The sequence below is a fragment of the Bombina bombina genome, chromosome 3 (genome assembly GCF_027579735.1).
Source record: "Bombina bombina isolate aBomBom1 chromosome 3, aBomBom1.pri, whole genome shotgun sequence".
Taxonomy (NCBI): domain Eukaryota; kingdom Metazoa; phylum Chordata; class Amphibia; order Anura; family Bombinatoridae; genus Bombina; species Bombina bombina.
Window position 1 is genome coordinate 645470024 of NC_069501.1, and position 14043 is coordinate 645484066.

The following is a 14043-nucleotide window of genomic DNA, read 5'->3' on the forward strand; positions in this document are numbered from 1 at the left end:
CCTTTACATTGCAGTCTATGGAAACTGTGTGTATTCTTATGTTCATATATATTTATCTGTTAATATGTGTATATACAGATATTAACGCACATATATATGTATATAAGCATATACATATATATTTTATATTGCTGCCACCGCTGCGCTTCTTGCCCCCTTCGCTGTGCTTAGGTTCTGTGCCGTCTCTGACAGCATCAGAACGAGGCTCCCAAAGGAGTCTATGGAAGCGCTCTCTCGTGAGCGCAATACTTCCCAACAATGCGAATGCGAGCTTGCATTTGCATTGATGTCAATTTGTAATACCAGCGCACATTAGCATGCTCTGGTATTACTCAGTGGAGCGCAAATATGGCTTTCACAAAAGCAATATTTAACGCTCCACTTGTAGTCTTGCCCATTACTGGATTTCTGGTTAATTTCTTTAAATACAATGTAAAATTTTAGTAAAATAACACAACATTAGGTAGATGATATTTAACATGAGGATTTGTATATGTCTTTAGGGACCTCATAAGTTATGTCTTGTATTATGTTCAGGGTTTTCTGTTGCCTATGAACATCTGACTCAATTTTTTTTAAATATATAGTTCCTATTTACACTTATAATTGTATGATCCCTCTGTTTATGTACTCCATTCTTTTGACCTTGAAAACCTTTATGAAAATTATATTTGTTTTAACTGCCAGAAGATATGATGCTTATAGAGTTACAGCATTCCTAGTATTGTTATGAGTAACTTTGAAGTTTAAAAAATTCTAAAAATACCATAACATTTTTCTGCATAATGTGTTGGTTTTATTACGAATTTGCAGAATACCAATCATTTTGCCTGCATTTTTTTTTTTTTTTTGCTTCTAGTGTATTTGAACCCACTGACCCACTAAATCACATGAGTGTTGTTCCTTTAGAAAGTTAACCACTTCACATGATTGCAATCAACTGTAATTGTCACATTGAATAGCTAAATCATCTAACTCCACAATGTCTCCCTCCATAAAGAAAAATGCATTTTTATCTCCTTTCTTCTTTAGTTGACCCACCAGTGTGACCAGGCACATCTCCCACCATAGTTTAACCTTAAAGTGATGGTAAAGTTACCATCACTATCAACTATAACATCAAAATTAAACATAAGTTTGCAAAGTCCAGACGTTTATTTGTGCTCGTGCCCGATTGTCCCGGGTCTCCCGGCCTTGGGTGGGCCTATACAGTTCCCTGCAGGTGTAGCTGTCCCTGAGTGTTGTGCCTTTCGTTACAGAATTCTGCGCCTTCGTGTTTTACTCAGACAAGTTTTTGAGTTATTAAAGGAACCTATCCTTATTGGATACGGGAATCCGCAGTATTCTGCTTCGAATGGTTCACCTCATTAGACGTGGGGGTGGCATAATCTCCTGATTGTCGGTTGTTGAGATCCTTCCCAGTTTTTGTTGGAAGATCAGGGTTCCGTTTGGCTGGTCCTGCGGGTATGCCTGTTTCTTCTTAGGCGTTTGCCTACCTGGCTGCCTTATATTTTCTTTTATCTGATTAGGATGGGTTTTATTTTGGTTATATGTTTTCTTCGGGAACTATCTCTGGGATTGATTCTCGCTGTTTACTTCTGCTGAAGTTGTTAAGGGACATGTTAGTCCTATGTTTTGTCTGTTATTCTTTTCCCCTCTGAGGATGGATTTAGGCAGCTTGACTGTTATGGCCCTGTAAGAGATTGGATATATCCGACAGCGCTAACTAGAAATTGACCTCTAGCTCCTAGAACAAATGGGTCCCTAGTTAACCATAAGTGAAAAACTAAGAATTAACTAAGTAGTTATAGGAGCGCCTAATCTAAGGCCAGGTCTGAGGTAATGATAATGCAAATATAATCGTAAGCTGTAATAATATAAATAACCTCAAGCTGCAGTTGAGTAACAGAAATGGGTTAATTATAAAAATATAATAATCTTAGCACATTCGAAGGTTTAATAACAAATATATTAATTATACACAATATTACATGGATCCATGATACAATTAAAACAAATTCCAATATTAAAAACAGTTTACAATATAAAAAATCACAATATAAAAGAACGAATTCCAATATTAAATAATAAAAAGAAGTGGTGGGGTTGAAAAAAGGCACTGAAACAAAATAGAAACTACTCTATAGTGTGCAAAGGTACAAAAATAAGCAGGTTATGATAAATACATACAATAATTCATAGAATACAATAATTGATAGAGTGCAATACAGATGTGATTAAATGAATAAAATGGTAAAAAGGAAATAGTTCATCGTGGTAACTGTGATACAATGTCTCAAAAATCCCTCCTGGGTGTAGTAAAAGAAAGTCAATAAGCAAATAACAAAATAATCCAAAGTCTAAATATTAAGTGATGGATGAGAAACGTGGAAAATTGTAAATAAGTTGAATCCAAATCCACGTAAGAAAAAAATTGGAAAAAATAAGTGGAAATAGTGAAAAAACACAAAAAGAAAAAAAGAGAAAAAAATATATTGAAAAATCAAAATAAAAAAGTAAGGGGTGGTGCAATTTCAAAAGTGATTAATCCAAGCTGATACAAGTGAGAAAAATTGTGATAGTGATCCAAAAAGAAAAATCTCCAAATCCTGTGAAAAAAATAAAATATACAACATAGAGTAGTACCGTTTTACAGATAGCTACAGGTAATTGAAATATATCTCACCATATATGCCAACGCGTTTCGGCCCACCAATAGGGCCTTTCTCAAGACTTTTCTTTTTTTCACAGGATTTGGAGATTTTTGTTTTTCTTTTTGGATCACTATCGCAATTACCTCCTTACCGCTGCTTTAAGGCGGTTTGGCCTTTCGGAGGCTCTGGGAATTGTCCTGTTGGACGTGTTCCTTCCATGGTTCTCTTGTCAGTGAGACCTTTGGACTTCCCCATGTTGGTTAGGTCTCCTTATGGGGCCCTGGGTTTCCCTTCGGGAGAGGGTTGCTCTCTTCTTGAGACCCTTTGGATTTTGTCCGTTCCTCCATGTGAGTTGGGTCTCCTTTGGGGACCTGAATTTCCCTTCAAGAGAGTTCTTTTGGATTCTGCTTGGGATTTTTCCCGGATCTTGGGACGCTCCACATCCTTGGTGAGGTGAAGACTAGCTTTTGATCGAGTGACCTTATCCTCGTGGTATTCCCTTGCTTTGGATGGCTTGTGGCAGTCGAATGCCTACGGGCTCTAGTGTCTTGGTTCGAGATGCCTTAGCTCCTTGGAGCGTTGGACTTTGGCATGGGGTGGTCTCTTCCTTGGGTCGGGACTTGCGAGGTGTTCTCGTTCTCCTGGATATTACATTAATATCTCCCTGTGGGTCTGTTTTCTATGTCAGACGGGGTGTTTCAATTCCGGGATATTGTTTGTTTTAAACAATGGGGACTCGAACCTGTCATCGCCCTGGTTCCTCCGGTTGCTGAGGCTTTTGCTCAGCGTTTTCCCTTGTGGATCCCGTTGCGGGTTGTTACCTGTCTTTTCAGGATCTAGGGCGGGTTTCGGGGTTCTCTTGTTCCGGGAATTTGGGATATGACCTTTGATCTGGCTAGTATATCTGGTCACGGTTGGCCAGATTTCCTGAGTGCCGCTACTCACTGACTTTGCCTACGCCCAATGAACGGTTTCCCTTGGACGGTTTGCTGAAGTAACCTGATGGCTTCGCGGTTCTGTAGGCAAAGGGTTATAGGGTAACCGCTGCAGCTAATGCACCCTTCTGTGTGCTAAGTTTTCAGGGGATTCCTTCCAGGTTTATCTGCGTTGGAGAGTGCTCTCTTATTCAGCCTGTGGCCTTGTGCCTCGTGGGCAGGTGCTCTGTCTCTAATGGCCCTTTTTCTTAGGAGGCCTGTTTAGGATTTTCCTAGATTCAGGGGATGGAACATAGGGTTTAACCTATTTGGAGAGAGGCATCTGGGTTGTTCTGTTCTATCTGTCGGTCTGGTGGCTGGGATTGCCTAGAGGGTGCCTCTGTCTTGGAGTTTTTACACTCTGATATCTTGTTTAGCCGCATTTTACTTCTTAGTAAAGTATTATCTCTCTAGGTCGTCCTGATGATGGCTGCGTGTTCTTAGCTTGGGTGTTTACCTCGTCTGGGTCTGCTACACGTATTTGTGTTGAATACTTCCGTATTCTAAGTGCTGACGACATGAGGATGTCTTCAGTTGTCGTTTCGGTGCTTCCACTCAGCGTTGAGAGTAAAAATCGCTGTTCGGATTCCCGGACCTAGACCTTTTGTTATGCTGGTCTAAACGTTGCCTCCCCTTATTTGTTTTAGACCCATTTGTGTTTTTATGAGCTGGGCTCGTTCTAGGGGGTCTTCCTTTACCGAATTTTGTGGTGTCCTTTCGATTTCCTTTGATTTTTTTCTTTCCCTGTCCCTTTGGGAGTTTTGGGCTGGTGTTCCCATCGCTAGTAAGGGGTGCGTGTTTGGGAGCCGACCGCTGGGCGACGGTGTCTCCTGGAGGACTGTTGGCTCAGTTGAGTCTTATTTTGCGGTCTCTAGCTAGGCTTCCAGACTATCTGCTTGTCAGTGTCCTTAGGGCTTTTCCTTTAAATGTTCTCGGCTTCGGAAGAAGCAGGGTTTTGTTGGGTAGTGGTTTAAGGCCTGGTGCCCTCAGAATGAGCCGCCTCTTTTACCCTCCCGTCTTGGCATTCAGTGTCCTCTATAGCTTGGGTATTGTTTTCCCAAAAGTAATGAATGCAGCTGTGGACTCTTTCCATTTATGAAGAAAAACATAAATTATGCTTACCTGATCATTTTTCTTCTTGCAGAATGACTGGGGCATGAGGGGAATGGGAGGAGTATTTAAGCCTTTGGCTGGGGTGTCTTTGCCTCCTTCTGGTGGCCAGGTTCTTATTTCCCAAAAGTAATGAATGCAGCTGTGGACTCTTTCCATCTGAAGAAAAGAAAATGATCAGGTAAGCATAGTTTTCATTCATCGTTTTCTATAATTTTATATATAAACATAGTTATAAGTGTTTAAAAGCAAAATTCTTAGCGTCTTTTATTCATCCCATTTTTTTTGTCACATGTTTCAATCCTCCTGTTGAAATTTAGACAGTTAGGCGGCCATCACTCTGTTTTCCGCTATTAAACACCATGCGCGCTCCCGTGTTACGCATGAATGGTGTTCACAATTGGGAATCCCTTATAGCGACATCGGGTACACGATATGGACGAGCGCATCGCATCACTGTATTTCTCTGCATTTAAAACATAATACTTAATTTATGTTTTAATATATTTATAAGCTGCTGTACTTTAATGAAATTACTGGCTAATGATTAGGCACGGGAGCGAGCATAGAGGGGTGACGTAGGCAGCACGTAGGACTGCCCTCTAGTATACTGAGTTATCGGAGCAGGAAGTAACAGATGGGAGGAGCGACTACCGGTAAAATACAGGATTTTATATAGTAAAATATCTTCTTCATAAACATATTATACTTTTAAAAACTTAGCGATAAAGCTAAAAAACGGACAGGCTGCCTAGAGATTGCTAGTAAACAGCTAAACTTTACCATCACTTTAAGTCTATCTGATCCTCTGTCTTTTTTGACTAAGCTATTTCCTTTGAATGTCACCAATTCTGTAAGCTCACAAGCATTTTGATCAACCCTTGGATGATATGCTATAGGTTTCAGATCAGTAATTTTACTTGTGTGAGGCTGGCTTATTTAGGATACTGTTTTTATATCTGCTACTAGATACACAAATCCTTGATAACATTTGCCACTGGATCTACATTGTAATGACATTATTATATGTGCTACCTTTGTTGAAGATCCCATGCAGTTTTGGGATGACATTTTAAAACAATTGATTTGAGTGCCAGTCCCTGGATACCAGTATTTAAAGGGACAGTATACACACATTTTCATATAACTGCATGCAATAGACACTACTATAAAGAATAAGATGCACAGATACTGATATAAAAATCCAGTATAAAACTGTTTAAAAACTTACTTAGAAGCTTTCAGTTTAGCTCTGTTGAAGAGATAGCTGGAAAGCCCACTGCAAGTGGTAAATAAGACACTCCCCCCCCTCCCCCTTCTTTTGCATATGAAAAGACCCTTTACACAAACAGGAGCAAGCTGGAGAAGGTAGCTGACGGTATTCACATAAAACTTTGGGGCTTGGTTAGGAGTCTGAAAATCAGAGCAATGTTATTTAAAAATAAGCAAAACTATACATTTATTTTTTTTAAAAACTTTATGGGCTATATAAATAGATCATCTACAAAACATTTATGCAAAGAAAAAAATGAGTGTATAATGTCCCTTTAATGTTCCAGTTTTTGCTTGTTCAGGCCTTTCTTTGTATTCTTAGCACCAGCCTACCTTTATTAGAGCTTCAGCAAGGGGCAATACAGTGTCTTGCTCGCTGTTTTCAGTATTTGCACCATCTTTTGAAACCCTTCTACATCTACAACAACTGGTAAAAATGATATTTTGAGTTGTCTGTTCAAAAAATATAGATTGTGATAGAATCTTCTATTCTGTTTTGTTATTATTATTATTATTATTATTATCATTGTTTATTTGTATAGCAAAGCAAAATTACATACCACTGGTATTATTATTATTATTATGATGATTATTATTATTATATTATGGCTCCTAAATTTTTAGGTTATTCTCCATATATCTATATATAAATACCACTGTCTGGCTCCTACATATTATTCTTACTGGCTTCTATATTTTAAACAGATTTTATCGACCCCTGTATTATGGTGTGTTCGCAAAGGGCATGTTTATGTGGTAGTGGTCTGTGGCATGGGAGCATGCTGGCTGATAAGCAACAAATCAACATTCCTACAGCTGTATTATAGGACAGACAATATGTTTTTTTCTTTTGTTTTATTTTTTTTTGTTCTCAGCATAAGAACATCCTTTTTACTAGAAGGAGGAACTTGTAACACAATTTAAAATGCCCTTTGTTATACACAACAAATTTACTGTAATGTATCTTTAGGGAAAGAATACATGATCAATGTTTAATGGCTGAATTATCATAATCTCTCCACAGTAAGCAGATGTATGTTCATACTTATGGGTGCCGAGTCCACTCATGAAAAAATATAACATGCCACCAGTTCTGAATTAGTGCATACATGTCCTGTCATTCTCACACTTACAACCAATACTATTCCTTGTTTTTATGCACGCTGAGCCATGTTGTGGCCTCTTGTTCTCATTTTTTTCTACTTCTGTACATTTTTCTTTTCTCATCCCTCTTTTCTGTCTATCATTTCCAATATGCATTACTGTGCATATTTGCTAACTTTAAAGGCCAGAATCTAGAATATTAATGAGGAATGCAGAGAGCAGTTTTAAAGAATCTATTATTAAATGTCCAATTAAGATAAAAATATTTAGCACTGACTCTGCAAAGGCTAATTAAATACAGAGCTCACATAGCTATACCAGTGGTTTGAGCTTGTCTTTGATTTGCTGCCTAAGAGTATTAAAAGATATGACTTTATTTAGAATTTTATTTATATTACTTTGGTCTTATGATTTTTTAAGCCCCGCCCCTGCTCCTGCCCACCACATTTCAACATTTTGCCGCGGGGGGAGGGATGTCCCTCTTTTGAATTTTTAAATGTTGGGAGGTATGATCTCGTAACCATTTGCATTGGGAATCACCTAGCAATATGAAACGCTGTCTGTTTTAGGTTAACTTAAGTTAAATCTTTATTTTCAAAGTCGGATTTTACTTGTATTTGCTTCTAGTTACAAAATCAACCTTAGTTTTATTTGAGATGCACACTAGAAGTGTAGTAAAATTAACTAGATTGCCAATTGTAATATACACAAATATATAAAGAAATATACATAAACAAAATCATAATTAATATCTATCTAAAAGTCCTTATAGGGTTGCAGTTGTCAAGTTTTCAACCGGACAGTCCAGTATTTAGCAGACTATTTAGTAAAATATTCACAAAAAGACCGCTGCTCCTTAACTCATCCGCCACCTGTGAGGTGGCGGTCAACAATCATTCCGATTAGATACGATCTGGATGATTGACACCCCCTGCTAGCGCATGTGTAGGGGGTAGCATTGCACACAAGCATTTCACCCGAAATGCTTGTGCCATGTTAAATGCCGACAGCGTGTGTTGTCGGCATTTAGCTATGTCGGGCGGACATGATTCGCTATAGCGAATTATGTCTGCCCGCCGCTTGATAATTCAGCCCCTTAGTGTCTATAAAACAATGGTAGCTGCCATGTTGTAACTTATGTTACTTTCTCTGCTGTGGCCAATAAGGGGCTGTTATAAATAGGTCACTAGAGTGTGCAGCCAATGGCTGTGATGAATAAAACAGTGTTCTGCACTTACATTTCTAATAGGAACGGAAAAGCACACAATTTCAGAATGGAATTACAGGAAAAGGGGACAAAATAAATAATGAAAGCATATTGCAGAGGTTTTTTTTAATATATGCACAACAATTTATCAATCTGTATTGCCATCTAAAGGTGTTTAATGTCCCTTTAAGCATATACTGTAGTTATATGCAAGTAATAGTCCAATAATAAAAAGTTCTAACATCAAGCATTTTATTATTTCACTTTTATTTCCTGTTAACATAGCTGACTAATTTGTAATATGGCAGCGTTCTTCCCAGGACTTTTTAGCAGGCCCACCACCCGGCTGATTTTACTGACCACCCAGCTAAAATTTTAGTCAGTATTAAGCACAAATTAGCTAATATTAATGTTAAATTTTGAGTGCACAAATTATCATTACATACATTTTATGTTAAATTATGCAATTAATTTGTGCTTTGGATGCCAGAAAATTATATAATATTAGAAAATATTAAACTGCCCCTCCACCTTGCTACTTTATAATGCCACCTGGCTGGCAAATTTTTCTGTGCAGAACACTTTATGGTATTTAATGTACCTATGATCTTATACTACAACAAGTAGTAGTTTGAACTAAATATCTACACTGTAATAATTAGGCTACTGTTTGTTTTGGAAATGGCATTGATTAATTCTGCTAAACGATTGATTTGTGTTTTTTTCTTGTGTTTCTTCCAGGAACTGCCCAATTCTGTTTTCTTGGTTATGGAGGTAGGTTTTGCTTTTGATTACCAATACTAACATGTTATTTATCCATAGACAACATTATTTTCTTGTCTTCACCAGTCATGGCTTATTGATCAATTAAAACTTTTTTTGTTGCTATCCTCTGCATATAAACTGTGCCTGGTTGTCTTTGTATAAAGAAACATTAGGCCAGTAAGACTGAGTGTTATTCTGATTTCAGTTTCTAACAATATTTGAATAAGTGTGAAACAAGGTTGTGTTAAATTGTAGAGGCCTGGAATAAATATCAAACATAACAAAGTATTTCCTCATAGTGTAATAATAAAAATAGTCAATACTTTTTAATAGGATTAGATTGCAACTCACTTTCATTTAGTCCCCAAGAATACCATAGAGACTTGCAATACATTGCAATAACTAATAACATGTTGAATTTGTCAATTAAACAGCATGAAGCCCAAAACGTTCTCTCTTGATTGAGATAGAGCATAAAGTTTTATCCAACTTTCTATTACCAATATTTGCTTAATTCTCTTGGTATCATTTGTTGAAGGAGCAGTACTATGTGCTAAATGAACACATGTTGCTGCTCCTGAGCCTACCTAGATATGCTCTTCAACAAAGGATACCAAGAGAACAGAACAAATTAGATAACAGAAACACATTAAAAAGTTGTTTAAAATTGTATGCTATATATCAGTCATGAGTTTAATTTTGATTTTACTTACACCTACACCTACTCCAATTGTCTTGGTCTCCGTTGTTGAAAACTTGCTCCTTTCCTTGAGAGGATACTGAGGTAGGCTCAGGAATATGCACATGTCTTGAGAACTTTATTCTATCAGTGTTTGTTGCAATGTTATGCTAATAACCTGTAGAGGGAGCTGTAAAATGCAATAGCTTCAGTCACTCTATGGTAAAACTATGTGGTAAGCTATGATGTATAGCTAGAAGTACAGTTTAATAAAGGAGACTGAGCACAATTCTGAGTATGCATCTGCCTTTGGATAGGAGACGTCATTCATTTAAGTTATGGTGGAGATAAAAGAGTAAGATAAAAATCCCCCATTTCATACAAGTAAGAACCATAGAATTATTGTACAGACAATTAGCACATCTAGGCAAGTATCCCCATTTGCTTTTCTTCAGAGGTACTCTGTATACATTGTTACCAATGTCCCAGAGAACTCTGGGTAAGGTATGCAAATTAGATATACAATATATCATGCTTTTTGCTTCCAGTACTGTTTTTATCTCTGTATTCTCTCATGTAATGGAACTAAGTTTTAACAAAATATATTACAAGAAAGTAGTACATTTCATATCCAAAAGTACATTAGAATATTTTAAAATTGTACACTGCGACAGTGCGGATCAGGTCCGCCAGACTTCGCTGAATACGGCGAGCAATACGCTTGCCGTATTCAGCATTGCACCAGCAGCTCACAAGAGCTGCTGGTGCAACGCCGCCCCCTGCAGACTTGCGGCCAATGGGCCGCCAACAGGGGGGGTGTCAATCAACCCGATCGTACTCGATCGGGTTGTATTGTGGCGATGTCTGTCCGCCTGCTCAGAGCAGACGGACAGGTTATGGAGCAGCGGTCTTTGCGACCACTGCTTCATAACTGCTGTTTCTGGCGAGCCTGCAGGCTCGCCAGAAACACGGGGCATCAAGCTCCATACGGAGCTTGATACATATGCCCCTCTGTGTGAATCATAGTTCAGTTAGAAGATTTGTAAATAGGTGGGGCTCCAACTGCCAAAATATCCTACTGAACTTTTTCCTGCCAGCATCTCATCTGATTTATGTCTCAGTGAACATCAGTGTTGCATATAAAAAAAATGTTTACATACATAATGATCATTTACTTCTCTCTCTTTTTTTTTAGTATTGTAATGGTGGAGACCTGGCGGATTATTTGCAAGGTAATTCGTTTTGCGGTTTGGCTGTCACACTGTGGTCTTTCTAAAGCTTGCTGAAACCGCTGAGTCTGCAGTTCTCTTCTGCTTTCCCAGAGACACTCTCCTTTGCAAAATCTCGCATTGTAAAAAGTTCCTGCAACAGACAGAAAAAATGTGGTAACAGGAGCTTGTTGTTTTCTGCTCTCGGCTGTTTGGAGCTGTTGTCATGCTGCCATGCTTGGAAATAACATATTGTCATGATTTTTATTAAAGTTGCAGTGCATATTCTTTATGACACTTACTGAAAGTGCTCTCTTTACAGCACATATTTATATTTGTTCAGTTGATAATTATATTTTTTCAGTTGCAATGCACTTCCTTAATTTTAGTTTTCGTAGTATATTTAAGTATTTTATTTAAGTTCATTGAGTTGATACAGCATTATGTAGAATGTGCTCGAGAAAGGTATACATACTTAGGGGCCGAATTATCAAGCTCCGAATGGAGCTTAATGCTCCTGTTTCCCCTGCTCTGAGGCTGCGGACATTAATCTGCTCGATCCAATACGATCGGGCTGATTGACATCCCCTGCTAGCGGCCCATTGGCCACGAATCTGCAGGGGGTGACATTGCACAAGCAGTTCACCAGAACTGCTTGTGCAATGATAAATGCCAACATCGCCACACATCGATAAATGCCGACAGCATACGGATATGATATGCTACATTGTATCGTGTCCGTCCGCACTTTAATAAATCGGCCACTTAATATTTAAAACTATTGATTCTATAGTATTAAAGGGCTAGTCTAGTAAAAAAAACAATTACATGTTCTAATTTGTTGCAGCATGCAATTTTAAGACTATCGACCCTTTAATCAGTGACTGTTTTTGCACGGGACCGGCAGTTCTCTGTGGATCCTGAGCAGTACTTCTACTATGTGTTTAACCCATTTGTGTGGGGGGGGGGTAGACACATACTATTAAACAATCTCTAGTCTTAAAATTAAATGCCATAGAAACTTGGGGCTCGCCGGAAACATAAGTTAAAGGGACACTGAACCCAAATTCTTTATTTCGTGATTCAGATAGAGCATGGCATTTTAAGCAACTTACTAATTTACTCCTAATATCAAATTTTCTTCATTCTCTTGGTATCTTTATTTGAAATGGAAGAATGTAAGTTTAGATGCCGGCCCATTTTTGGTGAACAACCTGGGTTGTTCTTGCCGATTGGTGGATAAATTCATCCAGCAATAAAAAAGTGCGGTCCAGAATACTGAACCAAAAAAAAGCTTAGGTGCCTTCTTTTTCAAATATAGATAGCAAGAGAACGAAGAAATATTGATAATAGGAGTAAATTAGAAAGTTGCTTAAAATTGCATGCTCTATTTGAATTACAAAAGAAAAAAATTGGGTTCGGTGTCCCTTTAAGAAGCAGTGGTCTTAAGACCACTGCTCCTTAACTTATCTTCCAACTCTGAGGCGGTGGACAGCAATCGGGATGATTGATACCCCCTGCTAGCGGCCGATTGGCTGTGAATCTGTAGGGGGCTGCATTGCACAAGAATTTCACTAGAAATGCTTGTGCAATGTTAAATGCAGACAGCGTATGCTGTCGGCATTTAGCGATGTCGGGCTGACATGATCCGCTATAGTGGATAATGTCCGCTTTCATCATAATAAATCGGCCCCTTAGAATTTGACGGTCAATAAGAACCAAAAGACCCATCAAGTCTACCCATATAACATGTTACTGTTTTCTTTGGATAGCCTTATGTATGTCCTAGGCATTTTTTATTTTATTTTACAGTCTCTGTGTTTATACCTCCTATTGGAAGTTTATTCCATGAATCCACCGCCCTTTCTTTAAAACAAAAAATGCTTCTTCACATTTCTCCTGAATCTGCCACCCTCTAATTTAAGACTTCTACTTTATTAAGCCCCTTCATAAGTTTGAAGGTTTCTATCATGTCACCTCTTTCCATTCTCTCCTCTAAACTATACATATTTAGGTTATAGAGTCTTTCTTTGTATGGTTTATGTTTGAGACTATGTACCATTTTAGTAGCCCTCCTTTGGACGGTTTCTAGTTTAGGAGGGATAGTAAGACTAAAGACTGGGGATGATAGAGTAGTGGAAGGAGATAAAAAAAAAATAGCACACTGTCTAAATGATTACTTTTGTTCAGTCTTCACAACAGACTGTAAAGATAGTGAGATTCTGTTAAGGGTTGTTACTTTAAATGATAATGTGAGTAGTACTTCTCTTTTTACAGAGGAAGCTGTTTCAAGGGCTTTATAAAAAATAAAAGTAAATAAATCGGTGGGTCCAGATAATAGTCATCCAAGGTTAATAAGAAAACTATGATCAGTGATAGCTACTCCATTAGCTGATTTATTTAATCATTCACTGTAAAAGGGACAATCTACTCCAAAATTTGTTTAAAATGATACAAATGAGAAGAAGGTGCCTTCTTGGTGCAGCACAGTTACACTCAAATGGATATATAATGATATAACAGAGTACTCACAAGCGTGGATGCACCCAATTGTGCTTAAAGTGATGGTACATTTTTACTATATAAATATTGAAATATTAATCTTTGAGTACTTAACTTAATTCACCTATATATTTATAATCGTTATTCATAAATGTAATAAACTATTATTTTACTTTCAGAGCGTTACCGCTCCTTGCTCCTCTCCTGCCATTACTTCCGTTTAGAATCTTCATCCCGGCCATAGTTTAGAACCACCCCTCCCCGCGTCAGAGCATTGGCATGTCAAACTTTAATATCTCAATGGGAACTAACTTGCTCTGCGCATGTGTTACATTTATGTATGCAATACATTGTATCCAATGTATCGTATACTTTGTATTAAGTCTAAGCTCAGCTATCGATAGAGAGACAATAACAACGGAGAATCCCATTTTTTATATCCTCAGTACAATGTTTCCAATCTCCGCAAATAAATGTTGTGCATGCGCACAATTAGAAGCTAGAGCACTCTCAGCCAGCGATACAAGAGTTAGGGCATGTGTATATGTATTGAAGGGCGTGTTAGCTA

At 38.0% G+C, this 14043-nt stretch overlaps 1 protein-coding gene across 3 annotated transcripts in view; it reads left to right on the forward strand.

Annotated features, from left to right (window-relative positions):
• ULK2 (unc-51 like autophagy activating kinase 2) overlaps positions 1-14043 on the forward strand; it is a 439206-nt gene that overhangs the window by 214280 nt on the left and 210883 nt on the right. For all 3 annotated transcript variants that reach the window (XM_053707357.1, XM_053707358.1, XM_053707359.1), the window contains exons 4-5: positions 9063-9095; positions 10961-10997. In XM_053707357.1, coding sequence (XP_053563332.1) covers positions 9063-9095; positions 10961-10997 — 70 coding nt within the window. The remainder of the gene's footprint in view (positions 1-9062; positions 9096-10960; positions 10998-14043) is intronic.